Genomic DNA, 17,101 nt, shown 5'->3' with positions numbered 1-17,101 from the left:
TTGCGTCTGTTGCGTGTTAGAAATGGCATCAACACATCCACTCACGCGTGCGGAGGACCTACCTCTGTGTTGTCACATCATCTCATTCGGGCATTATTCTCAGTTTTTACAAGGGGGCTGTCTGGAGAAACTCTGGAGAATGTCTGAAGACTCTCATACGGACATTTGCGGCCTCACATACAGCCCCTCTGGAGAATGTCAGGAGATTATCTGGAGCTCAGTGCATGTCTGAAAGCAGCATGTGTGTGTGCGGTCTCTACCTTGATCAGGGTCCAGGCCAAACAGGGAGTTTTTGCGCCCAAAGCGGATGCTGAAAGTCCTGCCGGCAGAGGTGGCACACTTTGGGTAGGAAACCTGCATCAGGTTGATGTGGCAGTTGGTGGGGACAAAGTCCATGCAGCCCAGTGGGTGAGTGTGGACGCCGGCCTGCCTGAAGGAGGGCCACACCTTGTTCCTCAGCTCCAGGGCAAACTGGGTTAAAAAAAGGAAGGGAGGAATGTTGAATAAGAAAAGTGTAGTGAACGTTTTGTGAAAATACAAACTGCATGTGACTGACAGCTCTAATATTAGTATTGCATGATTCTAATAATCACTGACGAAACATTGTCACTGTAGCAGAAAACATGACACGGAGATTCAACACATACAGTCAGACAAAATGAAGTTAAATAATGTAATGTATTGCCCAAGAGTTCCTAAAAATTAAGGTTAAGGACAAGAACATTCTAAATAACAGATGTATTATTCAATCTTTAAAAGTGTATAGAGATTTGGGAGGGGCGATATTTGATCATATTTATGAGAGCTCTGTATAGACACTGACGTATGACCTAAATCCAAATATGAATATATAAAAAAGAATGTGTATTGGCATCAGTAACATAATGTTTGACCCACTTTCACTCTCCACAGAGAAGCCTTTAAAAACCTTAGCTGTTGTAAACACTTAAAAAGCATGTGAGTGTCTGAAAAATAGGAGCCAGTGAGAAATATACAAAGAAGAATAGAGATTATAGATCTTTTCAAATAAATGTGGGGTTACTGGTGTGAAAGCCAACAACGGAACTTGTGCTATTAAGGACAATGAGAATGAGCAGAGGACATATTTATGTATAACAATTCACATCTGGTTTGACAGTGTATATATGTCCTGTATTCATATGCAATATGTTTAACAGAAAGTAGAATTGTGTCGTTGTACCTGTTGATAGCTACTGATACGCCGTCGGATACTCTCCAGCTTGGTGTCACAGATTTGTCTGAACTCGTACTGAGGCATGGTAACTACTCTGTCGCTCTGGGAGATGAGCTGGCTGCAGTTACGAACAAAAAGGCTGTCGTCAGCACAAAATGCCTCCAGGATCTGTAGAAACACGAAACATCAGTGAGGATGCAACACTCCTACAGTCAAAGTTTATTCAGTCACAATCAAGATAAAAATCTAATTCAGAGTAGCGGCAACATTAACAACAGCTTAAACCACAAGGGATGCCAAATTAGCCTTGCTGCTTTTAGATCTTGTCAATAGTAATATAATAAAACTACAGTTTCAGTGAGCTACAAACAGGGAAAGAACCAGGTTGGGACAAGTGGAATAAATAACCGAAGTAAGTAGTATTACTTGATGGTGGATCCCCGAGTTGTATTCTAGAATAAGTAGCAGTCAGCTAACCCAAATACTTCACCTCATCCTTTCATAACTACCTTAGCAGTGAGGTTGAAGCAACCTTTGGGCTCAACAACCTTCTCCAGCACGTTGCTCTTGACGCCGGCAGTGCTGACATACTCGTAGACCACGCCGTGCTCCAGGTGGACGTTATCCACCGTCAGACTGACCAGAGGCAGCTCATCGGAGAGGGAAAGCCTCCCCAGCCGGCAATCTGTGGAGCACAATATTGAAGTTACTCAATATGTATGTCATTTGAATAAAATCAAGTTAACCATTATGAAGTCAGGAGGAAGAGGAGAGGTAGAGTCATGCCTCATGTTATGTTATTAGCACCTCATCAGCTCTGGGTAGAAACACAATGATTTTATAAATCCCTTTCGAAGTGACGCATGTAAAAGTACACAGTGAACTCTACATATGTCAAGTCAGCCTCCTCTGCCAGCTCTGTCGGAAAAACTGGCCACTTAGTGTAAATACAGTAGGAAAACCGAATGTTACTGGATGACGTCCTATGACTGTAGTGTGAGCATATGTAATTTTCAGCAGTAAATTTTCTATTTCCAGAGCAAATTGCCGAGTGCTGAACCCACTTTTTTACTGCCACAGTAACTATGACCCGATTCAGAGGTCATCTGAAATAGCCATCGAGGTGGAAAATATTGTTCTATGTAACTTTTTTGGCAGAGACAGAAGTTAGTTTTTTTCCTGACATCGAGTCTGCAATCAATCTGTGATCACGCACAAAGCAGCTACAGTTCATAATACAGGACACTCCCAAGTAACCCTCATGTTGTTCAGGTATGTTTTGATGCAGGATGGGCCACACGTGAAACATGCTCCGTTATCATAAGCACTATATCTGGTAGAGGCACTGTTTTTCTGTTTCAAAGTATTGAACTTTTTCTCTTATATAACAGTTGTACTAATAATAATAATAATAATAATGATCATAAGGAATTAAAGGAATTTGAAGATAACATTAGGGCATGAATAGCAAAATTAAGTGTTACAGAAGAAAAACTTTCATGAAACAATTATGTAATGTCCGATTTTATAATATTCTTTAGTTTAACTGAAGAGAAGATACATGTGCACTCAAAGGCTGTAACTACAATTAACTATTTCACAGGAAGTAACATCACCTGTTCCATTAGTGCCGCTCCCCTCCTCGTGGTCCGATCCGTTCTCCACTGGATAAGGACTGAAAGGACTCTCCTCCTTCTCACCTTCTCCTCTGTCTCTTTGCAGCTCCTCGGCATCCTCGAATGCCCGGTACACCCACTGACACTGTGGGAAACAGATCAACGCTGAACAATAAGACTTTACTTCTAATCTGCCGTACTGTGCATCATTGTTTGGTGTAGGGAAGTGAAGGAGAAAGTGAGAATGAAATGAATGAGCAGAAAGGGACAGAGTTACAACATTTTGCAAAGATGAAACGCCAAAGCATGAAAAATACATGCCATTAAGAAATATATTGACAAGATGATAGATTATACATATCTTTTGTATGTGAGGACACTGCACTTTTCAGGTCAAAGTGAATGAATAGGGGACAGATTTACTGTAAGAATTACAATTCCTCTTATTTGACAGTTTATTTGTACTGTAATTATCAGCAATAGAATTGCGCACATCTGTAATATGCAGTAAATCATTATGAGGTTTAAAATTAGGAAGTGAGTGGAGGAGGAAGTGAGTGTGAAATGAGCAAAGCTTACAAGACAAAGAAAGATTTTGGTATATTTTGGTGAAAGCGATTTTAACAACAGAATGGGAAGGAAATATTCCTGAGTATTTATTCCTGAGTATTTATTCCCTGTTGACACTTTTCACCTGACAATGAAGTCAGGGCTGACTGCACCAGCCTGAACTCAGCAGTGCAGTCAGCCACATCAACAACATCCTGGTAATTTCTCCTGCTGGTAAATGAACCCGCGAATGTATACTGGAAGAAATCCAAAATGAGGCTGAGTCTGTTCACTGTTCACTTAGAGCAGAGGGGGTTTATCAGAAGAGTCAGTCGGACTCAACAGAAGAAAACTGAACGCTGAGCTTTATACAGTGAGGAGGACATCCTACTCTGTCTGCAGCCTTGTGAAATTCTGCCTGTAGACATGGATTGCTGCTGCAGGAATGTCAAAACAACCCGGTGGGAGTTTGTCATTTTAGACGTTAGCCATGTAAAGCCAAGTCTAAATACAAGCGTCTAGTCCTGACCCAATTTGGAAACAGTGCTAAATATGCAATGATTACTTTAACACAGAATAAACCTTGAGCTTTCTTTGAAACAGGAATAGGCTGAAATACCATGGGGCTACTTTTTCCTCTTGGGGCAGGAGGGTATTTTGAGTTGAACAATATTTAACTCTCACTATTTGTCGCCTGCAGCGCCACTGACAGCCAGTAATTTATGTTGAGAGATTACTAGGCCACCCAGTGTTGGAGCCAAGAACGCAGACAAAGTCGATGAAATCGCTGCAAAGTCGATGGAATCACAGAAGCGTTTTTCTTCTCAAACATTAAGTTGCTGTATCTATCTCCAGCTCCGCTAATTATGTTTTTATGATCCATCTCAGAGCGGGAATGTCTGGGTCACTGGGGCTTTCTGTGAACTGTTCCACATTGTTGAAAGATTAAGTAAATGAACTATCAATGCTAAAGCTAAGTCTAATCATGATGTCTCATGGCATTAAGTATTCTTATAGTAGTATTATAAATAAAGCATTCAGGAAAAGTCCTGATACAGCGAAAGCCATAGTAATACACACAAGAACTGATAAACTTCACTGGACACCATGTAAAGAGTGGACGACGTGGCAAGGTGGGAGATTTTTTTGTCTGTTACTAGTTGTATTTGTTAAATATTCTCAAAAGATCCATCCATTATCTTTCCCCATTATCCTCTGAGGGTCGCAGTGGGTGGTGGAGACAATTCCAGCTGACATTGGGCAAGAAGCGGAGTAAAGGTTGGACAGGTCCTCAGTCCACATTACAGGGGCAACATACAGAGACAAACAATTCACTCTCACATTCACACATAAGGTCAACAGAGTCTCCAATTAACCTAACCTCAGTCTGCATGTTTTTTGGAATGTGTAAAGAAGCTGGAGAAACCGGAGGAAACCCACACTAACATGGGGTGAACTAACCGGGATTTGAACCACGACTCTCTTGCTCTGAGGCAGCAGTGTGAACCGCCGCAACATTGTGCTGCCCAATTCTCAATTAAATGCCACATTTAAACTCTAAACTCCATTTTTCCCTTGTCCCCTCACCGTCTGCAGCGGCTCCTGGTGCGTGTGCTGCGCAGCGAAGTGCTCCAGCACCTCGTCGTAGTCGCTGCAGTTGACGTTGTTGCCGTTGACTTTTAGGATGACCTGGCCGGGCTGGAGACCTGCCCCCGCTGCCTCCCAGCCTGCAGTGTGTCAACAGAGGGTCAGAGGTAAAGGGTCAGCGAGTGGTATAAATACAGCAGAACTGTACACAACACATTGGGATATTATGGAAAACAAGACATTCGAGTAGGAGGAATAGAGGCCTTTAATAACTTGTATCTCTGGCGTCCATAGTTGTGTTATTTTTAAATGTTTAATCTAATGAAATTTGTTTATTCAATGACTCTCTTTTTTTAAAGATATTTTTGGAAGTAAACGCCCATATTTGTACTTAACCTCACTCCTAACACACTGTCCCCGACCTGCTAATGGCTTTACAGCCTGGGAGTCCAATCAACACCTCCATCTTCTTCAATCTAAAAATACCAGGACTCTCAACACTTCCTCCCAAGGTACCAAGGATTACCAGACTTCAGGGCTACTTGACCCATGAACGGTTTGCAAATAGAGGGGCTGATTTAAGAAGAAAACAAATAAAGACCCTCAAAAGAAAAAAAACATCATTGACCAGCAGGGAGCCAGAAGTGATACAGGACACTGGAAAGACAGAAAAAAGGAGAAAGAGTGAGTAGAGAAAGGGAAAGTAGTCCTTCTGCCATATTAGCCTAAAAAAATATCACATTCCTTGGCCGAACAGCACCTCTTCTCCTCTCTCTTTGTATGTGTGTCCTCTTCTACTCCTGTCTGGTTTACACATTGGGATTCATCCCTTATCCAATTTGTCATGAATCTCTTAATTTGCCAATTCAAGACAGTGTTATAAACATCTGGTCAGAGGGTCAAAAGGAGAGAGAAGGAAAAATGAGAAGGTAGAGAAAAGGTTTGGATGTTTTTTTTCAGTTACCTATTGTACTTTCTGCAGCTCCGATCACACAACAGTGTGTTTGTGTGCGTGTGCGTGTGCGTGTGTGTGTGTGTGTGTGTGTCTATTAAGGGTCTGAACTCTGACCGCAGGCTGTCTGTCTGACAGGTGGCCATAAAACCATAATGGAGGTTCACTAAAAGCAGAGCGTAACAGGTGGTTGGAGGCTTGGGTTACCTCATCTTTCCTTTGAATTTCTCTGAAATGATTTCTCTCAGGTCTCTCTGACACTGTAAACAATTACCGACAGTGATGCTAAAATAACAAGGTCAAATTCTTAAAAATTGGTTGACAGACAGATCCAGCGTGTGTCATAAACGTCTGTTTTAATAGAATTCAAGAAAAATTCATTGTATCACATCTCCCTGGGACACGTGAACCTTGCAAACCCCTCAGCAGATTACTTTTTCATTACACAAACAACTGATGCCATCCTGTACTTTTATATATATGCAGATGTATGTAGATTTAGATATATTTCTTGTAACAGAAATCTATATTGCTTTTACATGATTTAAAATTACATTTGAATTAATATGAATAAAAAAGGGGCAGATTCTAAATTTCCAGATTTTAAGAAGCACGACTGCATATAGAAGATTTATACTATCTAGTCAAGAAAGATCTGTATGAACTCAGACAAATTGCCTTAAGTGATGTCCCTTGCCTTTGGTTGCTGCGAAAGACACAAGTCTGAAAGTGAAAAATATCTGCGGGTGCATTAGAAAGAAAAGAGCTCAAGTCATCAACTCTGCTAGAAGTTGGGAGCTTGACGTTGCATTCAAATCTCCAACCGAGCTGTCAATTGCTGAGTAGCATTTAGGGTAATGAAGGTAATACAAGGAAGCTCTCTGGTTCTGCTGCATCAGTTAGCGTTATATAATCTATCCATCATAGGTCCGACAGTGCTATAGAAGTGCGAGGCTCAACGGATGGGAGTACTCTTACAGAGAGTGAGTCCTTGGTGTGTTATTCAACACATGAAGTAATTATTATGAAATTCTCCTAGAAAAAAAGCAGTGGGCTGATTGAACTGGCTCAAGAAGTCAGTCGAACCTCTTACTCACCTTTCCTGACAGCATGGACATGAGGAGGGGCGGAGCCACACAGTCTGAAGGAGAGGGTGTCTGGGTTGTCAGGGATCTTCACAATCCTAGAAGAGAAAACACCAATGAGATCAATGTACGTGTGTGCGTGCTTGAGCGTGTGCGTGCGTCCATGTGTTCCCTCACTCTTTGGCCTTGGTGGCGACCAGCAGTCTCAGGGAGCGTCGTATGCAGAAGGCTTGGCTGATCATGGTTTCCACGTCGGAGAAAGGCCTGAGGAACAGCAGGTCCTCGTTGATGGTGAAGATCTTCCTGCCCACCTGCAGACCAGCCATCTGCACAGACAGACGAACAGATGGGGGACAGAATGCAGTTATTTTTAGGTTGCACTTTGTTTCAACTCCATCTAAACTTATAATTTTCAAATGGTGGGTCATTAAATGTGTCCATTATCACCCCCGTGTCCCATTGAGATCTAAACTGTGCAGCATAGGTCTTAAAAAAAGCATGATTAAAGGTTTTTTACCTGACTTGTTTATTACTCAGAATCAAGTCCCTGTTCAATTCATTAGCCTCCAGGACGGAGTTGTATGTTTTTTTAGTAGACGTTGAGTCTGACACTAAAGAAGTAATTGAACCAAACCAAAACGAGAGAGAAAACCAGAGTGTACTGCTCAGTGTTTTAACAGCCTGTTCAGTCTTGTTATTCATCTTCCAGCCCAAGAAAAATATTTTCATAGAGAGTGCATATCAAGATTGACTACCAGATAGGATTAAGCTGCATGATAAAGTCTGCTGCCTGTTGGATTCGCACACATTTCCTGAATGAAGGGTAACTTTCAGGGTACACAATAGCGGAGATGCACTTTATTTACATTTCTCTATCTCTCTCTTTCTAATGTAGCCACAACTTTCTATTTTAAACCAGTGGTGAGTTATCAGATCCTGCTGAGTGTATGCTGACATGCAGTATAACAGTTGCACAAAACAAATACACTGCACATGCTCTTAGAGAATCGAACACCCTCAGCTTTGCACAGTTGGATATCAGCTCCTAACATCTTTTTTTTTTCTAATCCAACCAACAAACCACATCATTAAATGCAGTCATCTTGCACATCTTCAGCAGTGTTGTGAGAATAATGTCGCCTGTGTACCCCCGCTGTGTGAGTCCAGTGTCCTGGGCACAGATCCGGTGGGGTGGCCTTGGCTTAGCCAGGCCCCAATTTTGGATTACGGCCCAAGATTGAGGTAGGAACGACTGGGAGGATCCACAGCCATCTGAATGTGGAGAGATGTATGTGTGGTGCGTGTATGCTTGCATGTGACTATACAGCATGGGTGCTGGTTTGCACGTGACTCTCTATAATAGTATCGTACAGTGAAAGAGCCTAGTGTGCGAGTGAGTGTCTCTCAGCCCCTTTCAGAGCCCCATGGGAATCAGCTGAGCTTCATTCAATGGGCTGGCACACAGGCTGTGTCACAACTAGCAATCCTGTTATTTTGGCAAACACGGGGCATTGGGGATGAATAAGAGGAGAGAGCAAAACTGAGAGGGTTCACTGTGGAGGAAGCAGGCCTAATAGAAAAGGAAAAGATTATCCAGAGAGTGACTGAGAAGAGGAGTAATGTGGGAAAATGAGTAAAATACCAGAAAGAAGTGCTTCAATAGAAGGCTCACAAGAGAAATGAATGTGAAATAAAGTGGTGGAGAGAAAGATGGTTCAACTCATGATGCTGAGGGAAAGGTTTTCAATCTCTGGACTCGTGGAACAATTAGGGCATCATCCTGACATTTTAAGAACGCTAGAAACATCATAGCAAGGCAAAATCAAAGGAAAAGAAAGAAGAATGGTCTTGTATCAGACATGCCATTTGAAGGCAGTGGTTGAATCTGGGGGTGGGGGACCCCCTGCAGGGCATAGCCCCACTGCAGGGGGAGGGTGAAACTAGGTTAAATAAATATGATTGATGTTGGGAAAACACACAAAGAGGAGTTTGCTGTAGAAGTCTCTGAAGTACGTAGACATAGTAATGACAGCATCTATTCTTTGCACCTGTTCATGATACTATAGAATCGTAGATACTAACAATATACTGCGTAATTTAATATACAGTATAGTAACAGAAGTAAATAAATAATCATTTAGGTTTTAGATGATTTGTCAGCCTTATCTGCATTGAAGAAAATGTTGTGTGTGTGTACTTGTGCATGTGAAGGGGATGCAACTAAGCATGTCTAATGGCTCTACTGCCAATCAGAAAAAAGTCCTGCATGGGGAATGGATGCAGACTGACAGCAGCCGTCCAAACAGTAGACAGCCATTACCTACTGGAACTAATATCCCGGGGCATGTGTGTGTGTGTGTGTGTGTGTGTGTGTGTGTGTGTGTGTGTGTGTGTGTGCGTGTGTGTGTGTGTGTGTGTGTAAATGTGTGTGTGCTGACCATTACCTCAGCATGGGAGCCCCTGGTGACAGATTTCACCACAATGGCCTTGTTTTTCTCCTCGATCTCAAAGCCGTAGTCTTCCTCCTCAGGGTGAATCTAGCACAGAGGAAATCACCTAATTACTGGCTCATTCATACCGGTGACTGACCAGTGCTTCTGCACCATGTATAAGCAAATCTCTAAACAATTGTCATGATGCACATATTCTACAGGCATACACATTTTATCTGGCTCTGATCCTGTTTTTGCACACTGAAGAAATATATTGTGATTTCATAATTTGTTAATTTGCTGCCCTGATTCTGCTTTATTTGGTGTTAAAAAGTTTACTCTCTCCGGGTGGTCTTGGCTTTTTAAGTCCTGCACATTTGCAATGTGTGATTTTCATCGCATGTCAGGTGTCTCGCCTCGATGATGTTCTCTGCTTCCCACATTGTATTCCCCAGTGGGGCGAGGCTTAGTAAAACCCTGTCAACACCAAACACATTAGCCGGCTTCCATTAGGTAAAGCTGCTGGGGCCATCTTCCTGCTGCACGGCCCTGATAAGATGGGGATCTCGGCCGTTACATCAGAGGAGATGGCTGCGGTAAATAAAGAGTTCCTACACTTCACTCCAGTAATAGCCAGGAGGGCGGATTAGTTCTGCTAATCAAGGGAAAAAAGCCTTTTGCATTTCTTGTGGAAATCCAGATAGCGTGGCTTCTTCCCGCTGTGATATAAAACAAGGATGTTGCTGATGCTGCTAGGTTTCCCTAATGATAACAGTCTTCACTTAACAGTTCATTTTCCAATTAAGTCTCTGGAAAACACCATCCATCTTTAAAAAAATAAATAAAAAAGATGGATATTAAGTATATCATCTCCTTCTATCTGTTGTCAGTAGCAGCACAACAGGGACTTCCTCCCAGCCAGTGAAGTTGAACATATTTCCATGAGACAAATCTCATTACAATGCGGATTGAGCACATGCAGCAAATTCAGGTCTTTATTGTCATCAAAGTAGCCTCGAGTCCCGAGGGGGGGAGGACTGATTCTTTATAGTGATGCTAATTATGTCTACCAGTGAGATGACAACGAGGAAAATACAAACACACACACATGAGTGAAGGATATAGTGGATGCCAGTATGTCAGCTTAATCAGCTATATAATACATTCCTGTTCTATTTTAAGGATGTACATACAGTGTATGCTATATGTTATATTACTGTACATGTCAGGTATATACAGGTATAGTCTGAATACATGTCCATTTAAATGTTATATATAACAACTTTTCCTGCATTGTGTGCAACCATTAAGCCATTGTGTCATATATCATATTGAGGCTACACCCAAACTACTACATTTTTGTGTGAAAAAGACATTTTCAAGCTAAAAATATCTCTGTTCACATGAGCATTTTGGCTCAGTATCAGTTATAATCCCCGTCCATACGAACAAGCATTGAAACGCATATCACATGACCACTAGCATACACTGGTAATACATTTGCATTCTCTTGATTATTCTAAGAGTTTTATGTAAGGGAAACAACAGCTATAGTGTGAGTCTGGCACTTTGTACAGAATTCTGAAATCAGGATCGATGTTTCCATGTACAGTATAAATGTATGCGAGAGAATGTGGACATGTATGTGTCTGTGTATGAGTGCATGTGCTCCAGCTCACCACCAGAGACTTGGCCAAGATGTTTTCGATGAGTTTAAAGTCATTGCGCTGGAGCTGCTTGCTCTTGCTGCTGGTTCCCTCCGTCTCCTCATCCGCATAGAAACGGAAGAACTGGGACTCGTCTTTGAACTCACTCTTTTCCAAGACTGGAAAAGAAAATACACAAACACACACCGAACAGAGAGAGCATTTTATCAGAAAGCCACTGCAGAAAGGACCAATGTGACAAACAGCAATTAGGTCACATCTCAGTCTTTCCAGTTAAAGGTTGATGATAAAAAAGGTGAAGTGTTCCTACAGTTATCATCATACGTGTAAAGGCTCATTTGTCCATTACATATCAAAGCAAATGTGCTGAATCTGTGGAGATACGTGTATTAGCACGAGCAGAAAGCAAAAGAAGCTGCTACTTTACGTGTGGAGACAAACAAGATAACAGTTAATTAGCTCATTAGTTATTGATGCTAGAGAAACATCTGCAGTCAAACAACACCTGGGTCGTGTCCAGCAGACGCCCAGGTTAGTAAGAACCTCTGGAGATATGTGTGAGTGTGTGTGAAGCCCTCTGTTGGGCTGAGCCTTAGTCTAAACACATGGGGCACTTCAAACAGGTCAGGAGCACATTATGGAGGCTTCTACTCTCACATCGGGTTCGGAGCCTGAGCGAAGAATGCCACAGAGCAATCCTACTACACTACCGATATTTCTTATGTTTCTCTCAGCCACTGAAGTCAGGCCGTAAATTACAGTACTGACCCTTTATTCTTTTGAACGCCTATTTTCTTAAGTGAGGTCCAACAAATTGAACCTTAATTTTGTTGGTTTCTTTGGAACACTGAATTAAAGGCAGTCGTAAACATGCTGCTCTTTGTTTGAATTGTAAATTCCAGTCCAGTCCTTTTTCCACTGGTCAAAAAACCCACCAACGCCAACGAAAATCAGGCTTTTGTCTGCAAAGGGAGTAAAGTATCCGTAAAATAACAGGACGCCCTCCACAGCGCAATATATGCTTTAACAGCTGGCACTGACAGCACCTCGCCCCCATTTTGTGATGTTCACATCTGGTCTAAAGCCACGATGCGAGTGAATTTGATTTTGTTGAGCAGAATTGAGAAAACATTTTGTTTGCCAGTAGTAAAGATCGGTCTCAAAGCTCCAACACACATCCACAGACCTTCAACCAAGGATATTTCCTAATCTTACAAGTGTGTGTGTGTGTGTGACTCTGACTCTGGCTGGGGCTAGTAGAGGCAGTGCTGAATACCAAAGGTGCCCAGGTGTTCAGATATTTGGAGAGCATCTGGCACCGTCAGATGAACAAAAGCCTTAACAAACTAATTACACGCACGCCACGCCACACCCACCCACACTGGCCTCGTGCCAACTCAAACGTGAGTTATTTCCTTCTGAGTCACAGAGGCTGTGGCCACATAACACATTAACTGGAGGGTGTGCAGCTCCGGAAACTCAGTCATAACCTTATAACATGCACAAAATCTGACACACACACACTCACACACACTCACACAGACAAGACTCATTTTGTTCATACCCTTGATTGCATTTTTAACTATAAGCACTGTATATATTATACAATCTGACATATTGGCAGTGGTGGCAGAAGGGCTCAACATTTTAACTTCAGCGACAGTACAAATAAACAGACAAAAATATACTCAAGTAAAGTACAACATTAGCTTTTCTACTTGAGTTAATTGCTTGTTTTTAAATATACTTAAACTGTTAAATTTTAAAGTACTTATCGATCTTTTAAAAACCCTTTAAAAGTCTTCGGCCTGGTCTGAGTGCAGTGGAGTATTTGACCAGGGCATTGGAAGTGTTTAATGTGAATGATCAACAAATAAACACACTGAAACTTTCCCTGTGCTATATGGTCTAACATTTGAGTTCAACTGTTGATACTGTTAATTGCCCTGAAAAAAAAAACTTTGTTATTTGTTTATGTTAAATATTAGATGACCACTTCTAAATGACATTTTGGCTCAGGAGTGGAAAGTACCGCTGTATCTTGTGAAGTTGTTTCTGTACTTTGAGCCGCCTGAAGGGCAAAACGCAACAGGTGTTCCCAACTGACATGTAGATGAATGATTTCAGCAGATAAGGGCGGATGAAAGACAAATTAACGGTGTTGTCTGTTAGCAGTGAGGAGCCAGACAGTAAAACAGAGAAAATAGAGGGAGAAGGACGACGAGTTAAAGAGGAACCAGGTGACAGAGCAGCAGATGTGCTGAGTAAGGACTACAGAAAGTGACGTGAGGAGGGGTCAGGTGAGGTGTAAGCAGACAGGCTGCAAAGAGAAAGGTCGTGACCCTGAAGAAGGGCGGAGGACAGGGAGAGATAAAAGAGAACATGTCATTCCTTCCAACAGATGGTAGAAGGAGGGAGGTGTGTGTGTGAGTGGCAATGAGGCAAGTGAAAAAGTGAGAAAGCCATTCTGTGACTGTGGAGCGGATCTATGTGTTCAAATGAAAGTATCTTTTCCATTGGTCCAAAAACCTTTAAACAAACACTAACATCTGGCTTTTGTCTGCAATGGGAATGGATACACTCCAGATTTGCTCAGAGAACTACGACCTCATCTTAGATTTCAGTTGTTTTGCATCCCTATGTGCATAAGACAGCGTCAATGGTACATCTCCAGTTATCCAACACTAACTACTCCTTACAACTGGTTTCTCACTTCACACGTAACCTGGCTAATGAAGATGATTAATACAATTTCAGGCCAGAACCAGTGTGGGTTCGGCCGGGGCAGTAGTGGTAACATTAACAGGTGGGTAAACCACCATAAAAACGGTGTGTAAATGCATTTTTTGTATTGAAAGGGTATCTAAACAGTGTTTACCCCCCACTACAGCCCGGTCATGGTTCAGTGGACTGACCCAGACGACCGTGTAGCAAAGCCAAATAGACCTGGAAAGGGTACACTGCTAATGCTGTTTACGTTCAACATGCTGGGCTCGAACCAAAGCCGCTCCACTGCAACGTGGTCAGTGAGGTTACCAGCTTGGCTAGACTGGATGTGCTACTTTACAATGCTCCTTTTTTAGCACCTGACATCATAACATTGGAGAGGCTAATGTTTTCGTGGTGGAGAAAGAGTGACTTAGGGACCGGTGAAGGACAACACGCATTTCAAGATAATGAGCAGCACAGAAAAGAGGATGAATGGGTCAAGAGGTAGAGTGAACACATCACAGCAGGATTAATGACATTTAAATTGTTGTGGCAAAGACAAACACTGTAAATAATAAAAACATCACTGCACCATGTATTTATTAAGTCCTAAAACTAAACTGAAGTAAAAACCTCTGCTGTGTGTGTGTGTGTGTGTGTGTGTGTGTGTGTGTGTGTGTGTGTGTGTGTGTGTGTGTGTGTGTGTGTTTATCCATCCTGCATGTATGCATGTGTGAGAGAGAATTGAACTGACCGTGGTGCATGAAGCCATTGTTGCAGAGCCCCACGCCCAGCGTCACAGCGTCCTCTCGGGTCGAGCAGTCTCCCTGGGAAACCAAATCAATGACGCACACAGTCGGTCAGTTCCGATGCCTGTTTACACCTTCTCATACTCAACAGGACACAGCACAGCTGGGTCGACTTGTTTGTGTGTTTGCTGGTGTGAAGATGGTGATTTGTGAAGCAGCATGTGTAAAAAAGGACATTGAGAGATGAGAAGACTGGTTTGATATGCTTCAAACTGATTTGGGTAAATTATACATTCGAATAGCAGCTACTGTTCCCTTTATTGCACAGCGGAAAAAATGCACAATTACAATTTCTTAAAGAGACATATTATGCTTTTTCTATCTTCTTTCCTCTATTGTGTAATTGTTGTTGTGTATATAAAAGTTTGGCAAAATTCAAATAGCTTGCGATAAAGGGAGCTCCTCTCCCTCTGAGAAAAGTAATCACGCTCCTGAAATGCCTCGTCAGTCGTCCAGCCAACACTTCTGCATCATTATCAATGTCCCAGCATATGCATAATGCACACCTTGCAGCCAGTCCGTCACACCCCCTAACAAAGCCAGGTAATGTGAGAGTGGACCAGCTGGCCAATGAGCAGACTGGCTTTATTGGGAGGGGGTCCATAAAGAGACCTAGTGTTTCAGACAGAGGCTGAAAGAGGAGCAGCAGCAGTGGACAGTATGAGGCAAGTAATGCATTTTCTGGACACTTTCTGGTCCTTAGACATAAAGCGTGCAGTGAATAAGTACTGTACCGTTACACTCAATGGACACAACAAAAATACACTTAACTTAAGTGATGACAATTGTTTAGTATTCTGTGTTGTTTGGATTAAGTGGAAGTATAAGAGAGACAGATTTCACCTGTGAGAGAAGCCAGTCCACCAGTTTGCTCGCAGGCACCACAGATTTAAAGGTTTTCAGATGGTGGTCTCGGTCCCTAGAGAAGCAAACAGGTTTCTGAGTTTTACAAAATAAACGTTCACATTACACACAAGAAAATAACACACTCCACAGTCAGCAGTTTAATATCAAACAATCGATCAATTAAATGTTATTTGTATAACCAATATTCACAGATCACAATTTGTCTGATAGGGCTTATACGCAAGCTATAACAACAACTCTGTGTGGTTCACATCTTTAAGACCATACACTATCTGTTACTTTTTTCTTTTTTAATTTACAGATAAAACTGAAGTAACAGCTAAAAGAGAACATTGTCTCGACTTAGAGTTAGGGAATAAACTACATAACATGTCATAATTCATATGTTTTTAGTACTGCACAGTTATTCTGCAGGTTTTGTTAAATCCTGCCACAACAACATTTTACACTCTCACACAGACAATCCACGGTTGATCGGCTGGTTCAACATGCAAACAGGAAACACAACAGAGGATGTGTGGTTGCTTGTGCGACTCAGTGGGGTGTATGACATCCGATAAAACTGAGCAGAACCTCATTTGCTTGAACGTCTCAGTATTGTGAGTAAATCATGGGCTGTATCTGGACCACCCATAATTCTAAACAGCCACTTTTAGAACAAAATCCCCATTCACTGTCAGTCTGACAGAACAAACAATACATTCAAATCTTTCAATCAATATCAATAATTCTCAATATTGATTATATATGGTTAATACCTATTATATCATATTATTAACTTCACTGATTTTGAATGTTATTAGAGCGGCTGCCACTCAACAAAGTTTAGTAAAACAGAGGCACATGATTATGATTCATAAAATGTGTCACTTACTAATTAATGGATGCTACTTACAATGCCAGTTTAGTGATGAATATAAAAAGACAGGCTATATTACATAATATCAGAATAGCAGGCAGAGTGATTGCCTTTGTATGTTAATAGGATTTGTCCTCTGACTAAAAGCTCTTTGTTTGCACCGATGGCGAACCCCGGGCACTTCAATCAGCGGGTGAGCGATGGAGGGATAGATAGAGAGGTGGAGGGGGGACATGAAGACGGGAGGGGCTGCAGAGGACAGAGGCAGTGTGTGTGTTTGAGGCCGAGTAAGAGGGAAACAAAGTGTGTTTCCTGTGCACATCAATTGTGCAGTGAAATCACTTCATTGGACTAATTTGGTGACTTGTGTTAACTTGAAACCACCAAATTTGGTGGTTTCAAGTTAACACAAATGTTAACCATTATTAGCCTCAGCCAAGGAGGTTCTGTTGTCATCACTGCTGGACAGATTACCATGAAACTTGGTGGAAGGATGCTGGTATTAGTCAGGGAAGAACCCATTGAAATTAGGTGTGGATCCAGTTTTTTTTAACCATTGTAAGAAAGGGCTTTATTTGTTGCAGCTTCATTGAATTTAAGGCGACTGTTGGACTTGGTGGAGGTAGGTAGTTATAATAAGTTACATTTCATTGTTAGTTTAAAGGAACAAATATGGACTGATGGAGTGCTACGTTTGTAGGGGCTCGTACATTCAGGCAGTGTATTTATGTTTATGAAAGCGGGAGAGAGCTTGAACAAGAAATAAAAAGCGAC

At 41.9% G+C, this 17,101-nt stretch overlaps 1 protein-coding gene across 1 annotated transcript in view; it reads right to left on the bottom strand.

Annotated features, from left to right (window-relative positions):
- Positions 1-17,101, bottom strand: part of prex1 (phosphatidylinositol-3,4,5-trisphosphate-dependent Rac exchange factor 1) — an 84,166-nt gene that overhangs the window by 20,112 nt on the left and 46,953 nt on the right. Inside the window, exons 14-24 of the mRNA XM_053424347.1 lie at positions 15,445-15,520; positions 14,547-14,619; positions 11,096-11,241; positions 9,429-9,521; positions 7,162-7,310; positions 6,997-7,082; positions 4,948-5,087; positions 2,812-2,956; positions 1,705-1,880; positions 1,202-1,363; positions 261-471 (exon numbers count right to left, since the gene is read on the bottom strand). Of these exons, the coding sequence (XP_053280322.1) occupies positions 261-471; positions 1,202-1,363; positions 1,705-1,880; positions 2,812-2,956; positions 4,948-5,087; positions 6,997-7,082; positions 7,162-7,310; positions 9,429-9,521; positions 11,096-11,241; positions 14,547-14,619; positions 15,445-15,520 (1,457 nt within the window). The remainder of the gene's footprint in view (positions 1-260; positions 472-1,201; positions 1,364-1,704; positions 1,881-2,811; positions 2,957-4,947; positions 5,088-6,996; positions 7,083-7,161; positions 7,311-9,428; positions 9,522-11,095; positions 11,242-14,546; positions 14,620-15,444; positions 15,521-17,101) is intronic.

This window comes from Pleuronectes platessa, chromosome 6, assembly GCF_947347685.1.
Source record: "Pleuronectes platessa chromosome 6, fPlePla1.1, whole genome shotgun sequence".
In the NCBI taxonomy this organism is placed as follows: Eukaryota; Metazoa; Chordata; class Actinopteri; order Pleuronectiformes; family Pleuronectidae; genus Pleuronectes; species Pleuronectes platessa.
The sequence above is the reverse complement of the archived record's forward strand: the minus strand, read 5'-3'. Positions and strand labels throughout refer to the sequence as shown.